Here is a 15,231-nt window from a genome sequence, read left to right as displayed (position 1 = left end):
ACATAAAAAAGGAGCAAAAAATGATCCCCTCAACTACAGAACTATCAGGTTACTTAGAATCATCAGCAAGGTCATGGAATCAATCATCACAGTTGATATGAAATCCTTCCTTTTTTCCAACCTCATCTCAGATCATCAATTTGGATTCAGACTTGGTCACTCCACCTTGGACATGCTCCGTCTACTCACCCAAAAATGGATGGAGGGAGGCCTTCAATGTAAGACATGAGATCAGGGCCGTCTCTCTGGATATATCTCATGCTTTTGATGCAGTCTGGCATCCTGCCATCACCAACTCTCAAAACTCTCTGCCTGTGGTATCCAAGGCAAACTACACACACACAGCTTATTGACTCCCTCTACTCTCGTAGCCAAGGTGTGGCACTCAACGGAATCCTTTCATCTCCTCTCCCTGTCAAGACTGGAGCACCCCAAGGCAGTGTTCTGGGCCCAGTCCTATTCGTGTTCTTAATGAATTGACTCTCTGACTCTGGAAAAATCTTTTTATCCATTTTTTTTTTTGTATGCAGAATCGAGGCTCGTGAAAGAGCTAACATTTATCAAACAAACAAATCAAACAGACAAGCAAACAAAGTAAATAAAAAGGGGAGCGGTAGACAAGATGGGGAGAGAAGGGGAAGCACATAAACACAACATTTGAGAGCAGGGACATCGGAAATGTGTGGGAGGGAGAGGGCTTGGGCGGAGGTGGCGTGGGAAGGGGGGTGGGGGGGGGGGGGGGGAGAAGTATAAACACAAGGACACCAAGGACTTCCAGGAAGAAGTTGGTATTTAAAAAAGTGGATTTGGGGTGAAATTAGCAGGGGTAGAAAAGATCAAGGTTTTGGATGGGGGAAGATAAGAGATGGTGGTGAACAGCTGTTTTAAAGACCTGGAGGGAGGAGTGGGATTGAAGAGTGAGGGAGTTTGTCCCAGAGACGGGAGAAAAGAGGAATGAAGGAGTGAAGGTGAGCAGAGAGTCTTGATTTTGGCAGTGTTACCATAAGAGGGTTGCAGGCAGGTCTTGTGCGACCTGTAGGAATATTTGGGGGACAGAGCCCAGAGAGAGCTGGAGGAGCAAGGCCGGAGAGGAGTCGGTAGAAGACAGAAAGACCACCAACCTGCCATCGGTGAGTAAGTGAAAGGCCCTCGGAGGTAGCTTCATCGCGGGAGATTCCAATGATTCTAAACGCTTTGGTTTCAACAGCGTGAAGACGAGCTAGGTGTGAGGCAGGAGCACCAGTCCAGAGGGGAGAGCAGTATTCCATTGAGCTGCGGATGAAAGCCTTGTATGTGGTGAGGAGCTCAGGTGTACCAAGGAATGACTTCGCACGACGGAGAATGCCCAGTCGGTGACTGGCTTTGGAAGCCAGATTTGAAATATGGTTTTCCCAGGAAAGATCATGGCAGATAGTGAGACCCAAAAGCTTGAGTGACAGAACTTCTTGGAGAGGATTATTCAGAAAGTGGATGGGAGGGTTGTCCAGTCGGTCTTTTCGGAGAGACATCGTAAGAGTGTGAGATTTGTCAGGATTGAAAGACATGTTCCACTTATTTGCCCAGTCTGTGATTTTGTCCAGGTCTGCAGAGAGTGGAATCATCAGCAAAGGGATAGAGAGGATTTTCAAGAGAGTCGGAGAGATCATTGATGAAGACCAGAAAAAGCACAGGGCCCAGAACACCACCTTGGGGAACTCCAGCCTGAACAGGACGAGGAGATGAGAGAAACCCATTCAGGGCCACACGTTGACTACGACTAGAGAGGAAGTCCGCCAGCCATGAGTGGAGATTCCCATGGATACCAAAGGGGGAGTGTTTGGTGAGCAGAGCGGGGTGCCAGACCGTATCGAAGGCACGTGATCTGTCAAGGGAGACAGCTCTAATTTCCTGTTTGGCATTGAGGACCTCCATCCATTGTTGAGACAGCAGAAGCAGCATGTCCAGAGTAGAGTGACCTGGTCTGAAACCAAATTGATGATCAGAGATCAGGCCATTGGAGAAGAGGAAAGATTTCATATCCGAAGCAATGATGGATTCCATGGCTTTGCTGATGATTGGGAGAAGGCTGATTGGTCTGTAGTTGCTAGGATCTGTTTTTGCACATTTTTTGTGTAAAGCGGTGATGTTGGCAGATTTCCAAGCAGATGGCAGATGACCTTGAACAAAAGAGAGGATGAAGAGAACAAAGAGAGGGAGTGAAAGAGCGGAAGAACAGGATTTTAGGACCCGTGGGCTGATGCCGTCAGGTCCAGTTGCAGAATCAGTGTCGAGGGTTGACAGAAACTTTCCCACCTTATCAGGAGGAAAGGACACAGAGTCCAGGAGCAGCTGATGACTCCACCTGTGCCGTGAGATCCCCCATCCTTCAGACAGGTGGTGGGTGGTTCGTGTGCAGCCACCCGGCTGCTGGTTGCATCATTTTTCTGTGGGCGCGTTTGCCGCCGATGCAATGCCTCTCTATAAGCAGTTATCTGGTGCTCATTTTTCCGACCTCGAAGGGATGACAGGCTGAGTCAACCCCACCTGGCATTAATTCAACGGGATTGAACTCAGGACCTTAGGATCCCAGGTCCACTGCCCAAACCATTAGGCCAACACCAGGTGATTTCAGACAGGTAGGCTGAAGCCTCTTCTCTCTCTTCAGACATTGACAAAATCACAAGCTGGTCATCTAGCAAACCCTCCTTTCTACTTTCTTAACAACCCTCGTGAGGAAGTTCAGTCATTCAAACTCCTGGGTCTGACCATCAGCCATAATCTTTCTTGGGAAACCACATTCCAAAGTTGGCCTCCAAAGGGAGCAGTCAACTGGGCATCCTCTGTTGTACAAAGTCCCTTGCAACACCTGAACTCATATACACCTACAAGGCTTTCTTCCGCAGCTTGCTGGATTCCTGCTCTCTGCTCCGGGCTGGCTCCCCTGCCTCACATCTTGCTAAGCTTGATGCTGTGGAAACCCAGACCTTTAAGATTACTGGAATCTCCCATGATGAAGCTGTCTTTGGGTCTATCACTTTCCCATCGCAAACAAGTCGGTGGTCTCTCTGTCTTCTCCCACCTCCTTGCTGGTCTTGCACCCTTTGCTCTTTCCACGTTTTGTCTCCCCCCATTTCACACAGTTCATCACCAACCCCCTTCTGGCAAAATGACCTCAATGCAGAATCATTAATCACCTCCACTCATTTGTTCCTCTTTTTTTCCTGGCTGTGGAATCAACTTCCACATCCTCTTCAATCTCGTTCTTTCCTCCAGGTATTCAAGACAACCATTTACCACCATCTCGGATCTCAGATCCAGGTTTCTACCCTTTTTAATACTCAAATCCCTCCTCCTTCCAATATTCCTTCCTTGGAGTTTCCGTTTGTATCCATCTTGTCCATGCCATACATGCGTGTTTTGCATCCTGTTCTTGTCTGCTACGTCGTGATCCGTTCAGAGTACTAGCTCTTCTGCGAGCCTCGACTATGTGTACAAAAAATCAACTGTGTGGACTCAGGTTCTTCTGCATGCTTCGGTGATACATGGATTTCACCTTCTGAGGATTAGGAGGTTTTTTTTTCCTTCCGAGTTGGCTTCATCCTGTGCGCACCCTCTGGACTTGATCCTTGAAAGGATGTACTCGCTCACCTAAAGGATGTACTTGATCCTTTCACCCGTGCTCACCACCGATGTTTCATCCATTTATAACCCACTTAGGTTTACTGTATGAACTGCTTGCTTGAGATAAGTTGCCACATTGAAGAGACTGGATTAACATATAGCTGCAAATTGTTGTCTGTGACATTTGCACTTGTTTAATTTGTGGACTCTTAGGAAAGTGTTACATTTAATTAGTATTGTTGAGCTTCAGGTAGACAGTAGGGATGAATAAATATTCCTTATAAAGATACCCTTCTCTCTCTCCTGTCGGACGTTGATTTCACCCTTAAAACACCACAAAGGGCCCAGTAGTGTTTATTTCTTTTCTGCCGTGACACCGTCTGGGTTACCTCCGGATTACCGGTGCATTGTTTGCGGTGTCCCGAGGTCAGAACCATAATGAAATACCGTACTCCTTGGGGGAAATCCTCAGCATTTTATGGAATGTATTTTGGAAAGTCATTTGAGGTTTGTTGCACAAAGCGTACCCAATGCCTATCAGTACCATACTCTTTGGTAATGTATTTATCCCTAAAATGGAAGAAGATTGTGGGTTGGGGATGCGGGGGGGGGGGGGGGGGGGGGGAGTTAAAATAGTAAGATTGAAATGAATAAAAAGAAACGGGTGGATATTGGAGAATGTTTGGGGGACACTGGAGGAATGGTTAGTGCACCCACACCGAGTCTGGGATGTCAACAATTCAAACCATGGTTGAGTAAAACCAAAGACCAAAAATGGTATGTGCTGCTTCCTTGCTCAACACTCAGCATATAACAAAAATGACCACCAATATAGGTGGTGTCTGCCAGCTGTCCGACCAAAGCGTGCACATTTCAAAAATTCACCGCAACAACAAGGGCAACTATCAAGGACACCTCTTCGCGGTGGTTGTACCCTTCCTACTCCCCCAACACAAGCCGGGGGGCCAAATCTTCCCTGCTGCCTGCATTTGTCAGAGCAATGCAGTGTCATAGTCATTGTTGAAACCAAAGCTTTCAGAATCATTGGAATCTCCCGCGATGAAGCTAACTCCGAGGGCCTCTCACTCACTCACCGCAGGCAGGTTGGTGGTCTTTCTGTCTTCTACCTCTGGCCTTGCCCTCCCCAGCTCTCTCTGGGCTCTGTCCCGCAAATATTCCCACAGGTCGCACAAGATCTGCCTGCAACCCTCTTATGGTTAAACTGCCAAAATCAAGACTCTCTGCTCACCTTCACTCCTTCATTCCTCTTTTCTCCCGCCTCTGGAACAAACTCCCTCACTCTCTTCAATCCCACTCCACCCTCCAGGTCTTTAAAACAGCTGTTCACCACCATCTCTTATCTTCCCCCATCCAAAACCTTGATCTTTTCTATCCCCGCTAATTTCACCCCAATTCCACTTTTTTGAAATACCAACTTCTGTCCTGGAAGTCCTTGGTGTCCTTGTGTTTTATACTTCTCCCACCCCCCTTCCCACGCCTCCTCCCCCCAAGCCCTCTCCCTCCCACACATCTCCCTGCTCTTAAATGTTGTGTGCTTCCCCTTCTCTTGTCTTCCGCTCCCTCTTTTTATATATTTTGTTTGTCTGGTTGATTTGTTTGTGAAGTAAATGTCAGCTCTTTCACGAGCCTCGATTCAGTATACAAAACAAAACAAAAAAAATCAGAAAACTCCAAAATCCTTTCACCTTCTCCATTTCTCACACCATATCTGTAACCCCCATGAACTCCCTCAAAACCGTCCATACTCCTTCCCACATGTCCATTTCGGTCTCCTCCTACCACAACAACTTCCTCATCTTTCACGTTTTCTATCAGCTTCTCTATCGCACACCAGAACTTGTCCTTCTCTTCATCGCTCCGACCAACCTGCGGAGCATATCCCGAGTTGATGTTCACCAAGAGCTTTCCAATCATCATTTTCACCATTATCAATCTCTCACTCACTCTCGTCACACTCACCACACTGTCTACAAACTCCTCAGAAAACAGGACACCAACACCATTCATGCCCTCCAGGCACCCTTGCCACACAAACTTGTATTTCTGCCCCTGCCTACCCTTCACCATTCTCACACCACTTTTCTTTTTTTTTTTTTGTATACAAGATCGAGGCTCGTGAAAGAGCGAACATTAATCACACAGAAAGACAAACCGACACATAAAACATATAACATCGGGAGCGTTAGACAAGATGGGGAGAGAGGGGGAAGGACACAAACACAACATTTGAGAGCAGGGACCGAGAGACATGGAGACATCGAGAGATCTGAGAGAGGGCGAGGGCTTTGGGGGGGGGGGGGGCATGGGAAGGGGGCGGTGGGAGAGGTATAAAACATATGGACACTGCCAGGACTTCCAGGAAAGAAGTTGGAATTTCAAACAAGGTGGATCTGGGGTGAATTAGCGGGGGTAGAAAAGATCAAGGTTTTGGATGGGGGAAGATAAGAGATGGTGGTGAACAGCTGTTTTAAAGACCTGGAGGGAGGAGTGGGATTGAAGGGAGTGAGGGAGTTTGTTCCAGAGGCGGGAGAAAAGAGGAATGAAAGAGTGAAGGTGAGCAGAGAGCCGAGATTTCGGCAGTTTAACCATCAGAGGGTTGCTGGCAGATCTTGTGCGACCTGTAGGAATATTTGGGGGACAGAGCACAGAGAGAGCTAGGGGTGCAAGGCCGGAGAGGAGTCGGTAGAAGACAGAAAGACCACCTACCTGCCTGCGGTGAGTGAGTGAAAGGCCCTCAGAGATAGCTTCATCGCGGGAGATTCCAATAATTCTGAAAGCTTTGGTTTCAACAGCGTGAAGCCGAGCTAGGTGTGAGGCAGGAGCACCGGCCCATAGGGGAGAACAGTTTACTTCCCTTCCATCTCGTCTCCTGCACACAACATATGTCCACTCTTCTTCTGACCAATACTTCCACCACTTCTCCTGATCTCCCTGTCATTGTCCCTACATTCCATGTCCCAAATCTCAGAAACCGATCTCCACGTCGGGCATCAGACGTTTCGTCGTCATAAATGGTGATTTCCACCCTTGCTTCGATCGGGTTCCCCACCTTGAGTTTTGACGAGAGGGAGTGGGGTCCCCCACGGGGTACTTCGGGCTGTACCCTGCCCATATGTAGTCGTAATTGCCATGGTTCTCTATTTGAGGCAATGTTTTTATGGCCGGATGCCCTTCCTGACGCCAACCCTTTTAGTCGCCTCTTACGACACATAGGGATACGGTGTACCTATTCTAAACCGGGGTACACACCAGCAACTTGTACCCGTCCTTAGGCTAAAATCAACATGTTGCCAATCTTGATGAAGTTGCAATCTGGCTATGAGGCAGACGAGCAGGATGGGGTGTTTCAGTTAAAAAAATATCGAAATACTGCTACCACATTCATGGAAAATAATTTTTGCACATTTATTCAAACATTATGTGAACCATCATGATAATATAATTGCACCCACGATGGTGTCACAATGCCTGTAAATATTACCGAACATGGTTATGAACATTTCAAAACAGGAAGTGGAAATTCCTATACGTCTCACCAACCATAAATGGGATAAGTTTCACATTACCCACCACCCTTATGAAAACGTACCTCCATCGCTGTGTCTTCTGGTCCATGTCACACAAGCGTGCCATGACCTTCTGGTTGCCCTGAACCTCAACGCAGCGCTTATGGGCCTTGTTGAATATCTGAAAGGAGCCATCTGAACCTGGGTGTCAAAAACAACATGCATATATACGTCCCAATTCCAAGGAATTCGATAAATGCTCAAGAGTTTAACCTTGATATTTGCGCTCCCAGCCATGGTGGATATATATATATATATATATATATATATATATATATATATATATATATATATATATATATATATATATATATATGTTGGTGAATAAAGGATTCATCTGTACCTTGAGCACTAAGTTTTTAGCAATTTATTTTTCTTTACAGGATTGAGGCCCATGGAACAAGGTAGATCTGACATGGGAGAAACATTAAGGGAATGAATGAGCAGGACAAGAGAAAAGGAGGAGTGAGGAAACACTAAAATGAGCAAGTACGATGGTTTGGTTAGGAAAGGTTAATGAGGATAATAAAGATGATGGAATAGAATTGGAAATGACTTACAAGTTTATAGTTTATCAACAAGCTGTGGACATGAATGCATATTTCCCCGATTTGCTGACATAACTCCTCATAACTAGGGCTGTTAATAATCTGTTCTCCCACACCTCACTTGAATCACCCCTTTTTCTCATTTTACCCCCTGCACCACCTCTTTATGGATGCATAATAAATTGAATACATAGTCCCTAAAACAATATCATTCTTGTTAATTTTATTTTCTGTTACAAAGCAGTGTACACCCACTTTCATTGCATCAGGTAATAAAACGATGGATGCACCCTCCCCCACCCTCACCCTCACCAACCCACAAACAAACATTCAGGATAAACAGCAAATTACAAGGTAAAATAAATAAATATACTAGTTGATTGAGGGGGTGGAGGGGGGGAGGGAGGGGAGGCGAAGACGAGAAAACAGTACTCGGGGAAAAAATGCTTGGCAAAGCTGGATATTCTTGAAAACAAAAGCAGGAAGCAGGCAAAGCTTAATTTTACCATCAACAAGTACTGAGGTTTGTTTGGAATAAAGTTCAGGAACTACCCCTGATAGATCAGCAAAATAAAGGACATTGAACATGTGGAGAGAAAGTTTATATTATGAAGGGATCAACCTCATTAGGAGTTATAGAAACAAGGAAAAATAATTTTTGGCACATATAATTAAATACGTTGCTCCAACCAGGAAAGGTGCTAGATTTATTAATTTGGTAAATATCAAAGTTTCACTTGATCAGGATTCCCCAGCAAAGGAAAACATCATTTAATTCATGCAACATTAATGAGCAACCAGTTTGTTTCCGCAATACGCCATTCCACCTGAACCATTAAATTCTCTAAAACTATTTTCAGAAAAAAACAAAATGGCTTACCCAGCGGAGCCATACTTGGAAACAAAATGCAAAACCATAGGAGTAGCACCACGTCCCAGATAAGCCATGATTTAGTCAAAGAGCAGGACCGAACGATAACCATTGCTGAGAATGAAGAAAGTGTGCACAAGTGGCAGTTAGTGGAGAAAGAGAGCTGATCTCTGCATTTATCCTGAGGGTGAGCAAAGCATAAACAGGAAGGCATGACTTGGGGCACATGCCACATTGACCTTCCAAAATGTATTCCTCCTCCCTCCTTCCGATTCCTCCCCTCCCCCCCCCCCCCCCCCCCCCCCAATGAAAATGTATTTATTTATTTATTTCTCTCAGCCTTGGATGAATTAACGACAATACAATAAACGGATAATCATCTACTAATGCTCGATAACTTGGAAGGCTACAAATATCTTCCCAATTTCGATGATAAATCAGCACAAGAGCAAAATAAAACTGGTTTACAAATCCAATCTTTTCTTCTTTTGGAAAAGAATCTTGGGTGGGGAAAATTTTTATGCAATTATTTTGGAAAAAAATAAAAAATAATAAACAAGATACGACATATTAGGCATTTATTCAAAATATACAGGCATTACGACAAAAATAAGCAGACAGGCGCATCGCCATGTCTTACAACAGTGCAAGTCGTTCATGAGAGAAATTGAGCAAACACACAAACCTGTTCAGTCCAAGGACACAGAATTAAAGCTCTCCAGTAAGCTGGCATTCAAAACTTGGGAAAAGGAGGGGAGGGGGAAATCCCTGAATGTTTGTTTGTTTGATGAAAATAGTTTAGTTCTAAAAAGGCAATAGTGAAGTTTTTTTTATTAAAACAGTGACCACAAAATTCTTATTCAAATCATGAGTTTAGCCTTAGCGTCCCCAACATGACGCTTCCATCTGGAATTGCGACGGCACACAGTACCCACAAAAAACCACAAACTCAACAACTCGATAGAATAAATTGTAAGCGATACCATGAATGAACGAATAAATGAACACATCAATGGGTAAGTAGCACAGACTTTCAGGTACTATTTCAAGCAATTCTAATCATGAAATAGCAAAAAGCATCAAAAAGATCTTCCGCAAAATTCCCGAACATTTAGTCACATGGATTTTGCATTGTGCACTGTTTTTTTTTTTTGGGGGGGGGGTTTCAGTCATTTACTGCAAAACAAACAGCCAAGAATACAGAATAAACATAACGTTCTTACAACCGTCTCTCCGATGCTGGAAAATTTTACAGAAATTACAAAGCATCAGCAAATTAAACAATTCAAGCAATATTAACAACCACATGTCAGTCATGTTTCTTCACATCAGTCTGACTCTACGAGGGTTCATTCTTATACAAGCTGTCATGTGTTTTTGTTTTGTGCAGAGTATGGATTAACCGTGGATATGATACCACAGATGGCTAACTTTTATATCTGCTCAGGAAGGAAGGGTCCGTTTCATTAAAAATAGAAACAAACAAACCACAAGAAGCACAAACACTGTTGAAGAAATGAAATTACTGCACTTGTACCAAAACACGTCACAACATTCAAGATTAGCTTTGTTGCACAAATAACAGAGGAGAAATGGGGATGGGGGAGGGAAGAGGGAGAGACAATGAAGGGTGTAAGATTCAGTTCAGCAAATGAGCACGGGCAATGAGGGAAAAAAAATTCCAAATACATCAGTGAATATTATTGGAGAGATCACGCAAACAAATTGTTGAACATTGGCAGCATTGTTAATGAAAAATAAAAACGGAAAAATAAAATAAACACAGGCAGTTCAATTTTAAAAATGAAAATCAAAAAGTTGCTCAGAGCATCCTGCACAAAAATAAAGTTCTTCAATGTATTTTTCCTCAAACCCTTCATTATGGGTACATTTGATGTGCCCGTTTGAGGGAGTGAGTTCACTTCTTGTACTTCTCCTTTCCGTTTTCACTGATGACACAAATGTGCTGGAAATGCAAAAATGAGGTTTAGAGTTGAAAGTCTATTTACTTCATTGTACATATCTTGTCCCTCACCCCTCCGACAAGGTCAGACAGGGGACATTGAAATGAGTTCTGTCCGACCGCCCAATCATCCGTCCATGTACGTTTGTGTATTCGATATTTCAAAAAACATTGAACATTTAGCTTTCATATTGCAGATGTCTATTCCTCAAGACATTACCTCAACCTGATTAGATCACAGCTCTGATTTTCTGAACTCTGTTGCTGTGGCAACCATCTCAGTAACTTGGCTGTGCACGTAATATTTTTTAAACCGTTCAAGATTTAGCTTTCGTATTACACAGACCTATTCCTCACATCACCCAAAAGGTGGGGAACCCAGACTATCAGCTCCTTGTTAAACTTCATTCACTTAACACCACAAGTGAGCAATACCCTTTTCACTTACATTGAGGTCACGGAAATATTCGTTGTAATCCAAGGCGTAACCAACCACGAACTTGTCTGGGATCTCAAAGCCAACGTCTGTAAGTGAAGAAACACAGAATAAAAGTCAACCAAGCTTGGAGCCCAATGGCAGGCCATCAGTTTAAAAAAAAGTATGTCATTGTCAACTATTGGAAGATATCACCATCGCCAGGATTTATAGTGTACAAGATAAATTTACCTTGGCCATGCCCGTCATCTGCTATCAGCAGACACCAACAATTGCTTAACAACGAAAGGAAAGACATTTGAGCCCTTTTGCTGGAAGGTCAAGACTTTTTCAGTGAAACAGAATTTTTTTTTTTTTTTTTTTTTGGGTCATATTGCAAAATAACCTACTAAAAATATTAATGTGATCGAATGTCGGCACTGTTAAACAAGGACTGAATGATTGGATTATTAGCAGAGTGTGCCATTCATAATTAAGGTTTTGATTCATCCAGTTCAGGCTTGTGGACCCACTACATAATCTGAACCGGTTCGGTTCAGATTATTTAGTGGGTCCACAGATTGACTTGTCGTAGTGTTCAAAGCCACTGGGGACTGGCCGGGTAAGGGGACATGAAGTTGTGTTCACACCCAGTCTGATCGGTTGGCGGGGAGGGAGGTGAGTTGTCGAGAGACGAGAGTCACCAGTTTGATTGTCAAGAGCCGATTCAGTGGCCAGGCAACATCAACACCATGGTGTCATCATCCTAGTTGATGAGAAGGATGAGGAGAAGTAAGTGTCGAGTATTCAGGCGTCTGCAGGTGAAGGGTTTGTTGCAGTGTTGCGGAACCATACAAGCACAGCAATTAGTTTCTCTCCAATCAGACGAGGCTATGCAGTGCTAGTTGCTTTCTTGAAGATGTAGTGGCACCAACTTCAGATCAATCCATAAAAGTTAGTACAAGTCAGATCAATTTCGACACAACAAAATTTCAAGAAGTGAAAAGAAGTTTATATATATATTTTATTTAGTACAATGTGGTAAGTTTTGCACCGACGCAAGATCGACCTTCATTACTTGGTACCAAAATCTTTAAAATGCAGTGGTTTGTGGGATATCTTATGCAATATTGAACGTATATATTTTTTTGTTCTTTAAAACAATTACTTCAATAGAATACGGTACGTTTAAAAAAATCTAAATGGACAATAATGCATAATAGCATCCAAGAAGGGGGTAAATAAATAATGTTGCAAATGAATCCCAGTAATAAATCTACCCAATTGCAAAATAAATATATCCAAATGCAAGAATTCCACAACACAAAACCATTAAATGCATTGTTGAATCACTTAGAGACACTGGATGCGTGAAAAACCAAATCAAAGGACAGTGGTTGAAAACCTTCAGTGAGGACACCCAACAAGATATAAACTGAAGAAAAGCTTTGCAAGCTTCTCTGAAAAAGTTGACATGCCAATATGCACAGCTGGTGGCAACCTCTCGCAAAACAGTTGACAGAATCATACACGACTATCTGAAACTGTATGCATACAAAATACAGTTACTGCAGCACCAGACCAAAAAAATGAGGCAAGTTTGTCATTGCCCAGCAGATGGAAGACAACCAGGATTTTCTAGACAATATGTTCTTCAGTGATGAGGCCCACTTCCATCTTAGCGGCCACATGAACAAAAGGAACATGTGATTTTGGGCAAAACACTAACCGCACGAACATATGGAACAAGTTTCTGTAGTGAAACTTACGGCTTGAGTTCTACCAGACGTAGCAGTCGGTAAAGGACCTTTTTTCTTTGAGAACAAAGCCGGACAAACAGCGACACTCAACACAGACAGATACATAGACACGCTGCAGAAAATATTCACTCCAGCACTGAGAAGGAAGCAACACATGATGAATCGAGTCATCTTCCAATAAGATGGTGCACCACCACGCGTGTCTAATGGCGATTTGAAATTTTTGAGGGTGAACGACATTTCCCGGATGATCAAATCATTTCTCGACAGACAGACACAACCAATGGCCTCCATACTCACTGGATCTTTTACCTGACCGTTTTCCTTTAACTTTATGGGCAGTTGAAACCCCCTTCCTCCACCCAAACTCAACAACGTACAAATGACAATCCCACGTCCATCCACACGCACGCATGCACACAGTTTCCTACTGGGGCAAATTTAAGCGCAAAATCCAAAAACAGTTTAAGGGAAATAGCTCGGTAATGAAAGTCTTTTTGAGAGTCTGGTTGTGTGCATATTAAAAGACAATGAGAATAGAAAAAGTTAACAGGTACTTACAGTCTGGCCTGTAGGCTGGAGTTTGCGATCTTCTCTTTACCAGCAAGCTACAGGAGCAAGAAGCAAAACCTACTTAAAATATGACATGGGCTGCACCCATACAGAAATACACTGCTCAAAAAGAAAAGGCACCTCTCAGTTTAGCTCCAATCTAACCACAAATTCACTTTTAGCAAACCTAATGGTGACCATATCATAGCATCCTAAAAGTGTATTTGTTGGAATACTAAAATACCTCTTGCCAAACATAAATTTGACATTCTCTTGACTTACAAAAAAACAAAATTGCAAAGCATTCTCTTGACTGCCATTGTTAACATGTAACCCAGTGCTACCTGCTGCGTGGTCGGGTAGTCGGCGACTAAACGGACTACCTTCATTGGCTTGCCAGTGGGGGGTTTGACTGACAGCCTGCAGGACTATAAACAATACCTGTTAAAGGGCGGATGAGCTCCCTTTGGGAGCCAACGGCCATCCAGTAAGGAGATGGCGTCTCCTAAAAAACACCCATCCGGTTGGACCGGGTTTTTTTTAGGTAGTAGGTTATAGACAGCAACCGCTCAGGGTAGTACTACCGTTCGGACTTGGGAGTGTTAAAGTGCCCGGAACCATCTTGCACTCTCCGTGTCAGGATTACTGATCTCATTTTGTCTCACTCAAAAAATAGCTATCTGGCTAGCTTCAATCTCTCTTTCTTCAAAACAACCATCATACACTTTTCTTACTCATTTTCACTCCTCACCTTTACTTACTTATCTCTTTCTCTCTCTTTCTCTCTCCATTTCCTCAGAAACGTCCAATTAAATATGAAAATGTCCGAAAAATGAATGGGGAATCCCGGCTTTATGGGGAATCTCCGGTGATCTTCTGTCGCTCTACCTTTCCTTTGCTTTGCTTTTCCGCCCCGATGATATGAGCACTGCCTCTCCGTCCGATAAAGCAACTCTTTGTGGTTCTCTTTTCTCCTCTAATTCCACACTGGAGGACAATAACATTCCATCTCCCTCTGATGCACCCCTTACAAATCCTATATCCCTCCCTCTAATCTCTATTCATGCAGTCAAAAAAGTACTCCCATCACTGGACACAAGCAAGGCATACAGACAAGATGGCATGCCTCCTCGTGTCTTGGAGTGTGCTTCAGAACTTGCTCCCGTGCTTGCTCGTTTGTTTTGTTTTTGTTTATAAACCCAAACTTTTCCTCTTTCCTGGAAACGTGCCTTGGTAAAGCCTATTTTAAATAAGGGTGATCGTTCAAACCCTTACAACGACTGTCCTATTGCTCTGACTTCTTATCTACTATTTCCAAAGTCTTTGAATGTCTTCTCAATTCCCATTTCCCATTTCCTCAAGCATCTTGAATCAATCATTTCATCATTTGGGGGTCAAATGGGTTATGAATGACTGGGATGGAAGTGGAGAACTGAACAACTCCTCATTCTTAAAATATCCCATACGATCAGCGCCTCAGATAGCCTCTCCTAATCAAACTCCCACCGCATAGCACGACCATAAATGCAGAGGTGTGAAAGGCGGGTGTCTGGCGCCTTAAAAACAGGCTTGCTCTGGGTAGGTGGAACTCGTTAGCCTTGGCCAGCAGTCAGCCTGGGAGAAAAAAAAACAACTCTTATTTCAAACCCGGGTGAGTGGTACTCGTTAGCCTTGGTCAGCAGTCTACCAAAAATGGGGGTGGAGGCACTGTCGTCTCGAAGCAGAATAGTTAACCCCTCACAGCCCTTTTATTTAACTTCATCTGAACTTTGTTTGTTTGTCCAGTTTCAAATCTTTGAGCCGTTCATTTTCTAGGTTCCATACGCCTTAGAGAGCTGAAAGTTGGCCGACAGTCCTCTTTTCTAGTACATTTCATCTATCCCAAAAAAACAATTTTTATAAATATTTTTTTTTAATTAAAAAAAAAAAAGGTTT

General features: G+C 43.5%; 2 protein-coding genes across 4 annotated transcripts in view; both read right to left on the bottom strand.

Moving 5' to 3' along the window:
- The window catches only part of LOC137437519 (macrophage mannose receptor 1), a 108,072-nt gene extending 99,188 nt beyond the window's left edge, over positions 1 to 8,884 (bottom strand). Inside the window, exons 1-2 of the mRNA XM_078766013.1 lie at positions 8,616 to 8,884; positions 7,211 to 7,328 (exon numbers count right to left, since the gene is read on the bottom strand). Of these exons, the coding sequence (XP_078622139.1) occupies positions 7,211 to 7,328; positions 8,616 to 8,841 (344 nt within the window). The 5' untranslated portion in view covers positions 8,842 to 8,884. The remainder of the gene's footprint in view (positions 1 to 7,210; positions 7,329 to 8,615) is intronic.
- Positions 8,885 to 9,167: 283 nt separating this feature from the next.
- The window catches only part of HPRT1 (hypoxanthine phosphoribosyltransferase 1), a 684,029-nt gene continuing 677,965 nt past the window's right edge, over positions 9,168 to 15,231 (bottom strand). For all 3 annotated transcript variants that reach the window (XM_078766014.1, XM_068131912.2, XM_068131911.2), the window contains exons 7-9: positions 13,306 to 13,352; positions 11,018 to 11,094; positions 9,168 to 10,572 (exon numbers count right to left, since the gene is read on the bottom strand). In XM_078766014.1, coding sequence (XP_078622140.1) covers positions 10,525 to 10,572; positions 11,018 to 11,094; positions 13,306 to 13,352 — 172 coding nt within the window. In that variant the 3' untranslated portion in view covers positions 9,168 to 10,524. The remainder of the gene's footprint in view (positions 10,573 to 11,017; positions 11,095 to 13,305; positions 13,353 to 15,231) is intronic.

The sequence above is a fragment of the Myxine glutinosa genome, chromosome 12, assembly GCF_964187855.1.
Source record: "Myxine glutinosa chromosome 12, kmMyxGlut1.1, whole genome shotgun sequence".
Taxonomy (NCBI): Eukaryota; Metazoa; Chordata; class Myxini; order Myxiniformes; family Myxinidae; genus Myxine; species Myxine glutinosa.
The sequence above is the reverse complement of the archived record's forward strand: the minus strand, read 5'-3'. Positions and strand labels throughout refer to the sequence as shown.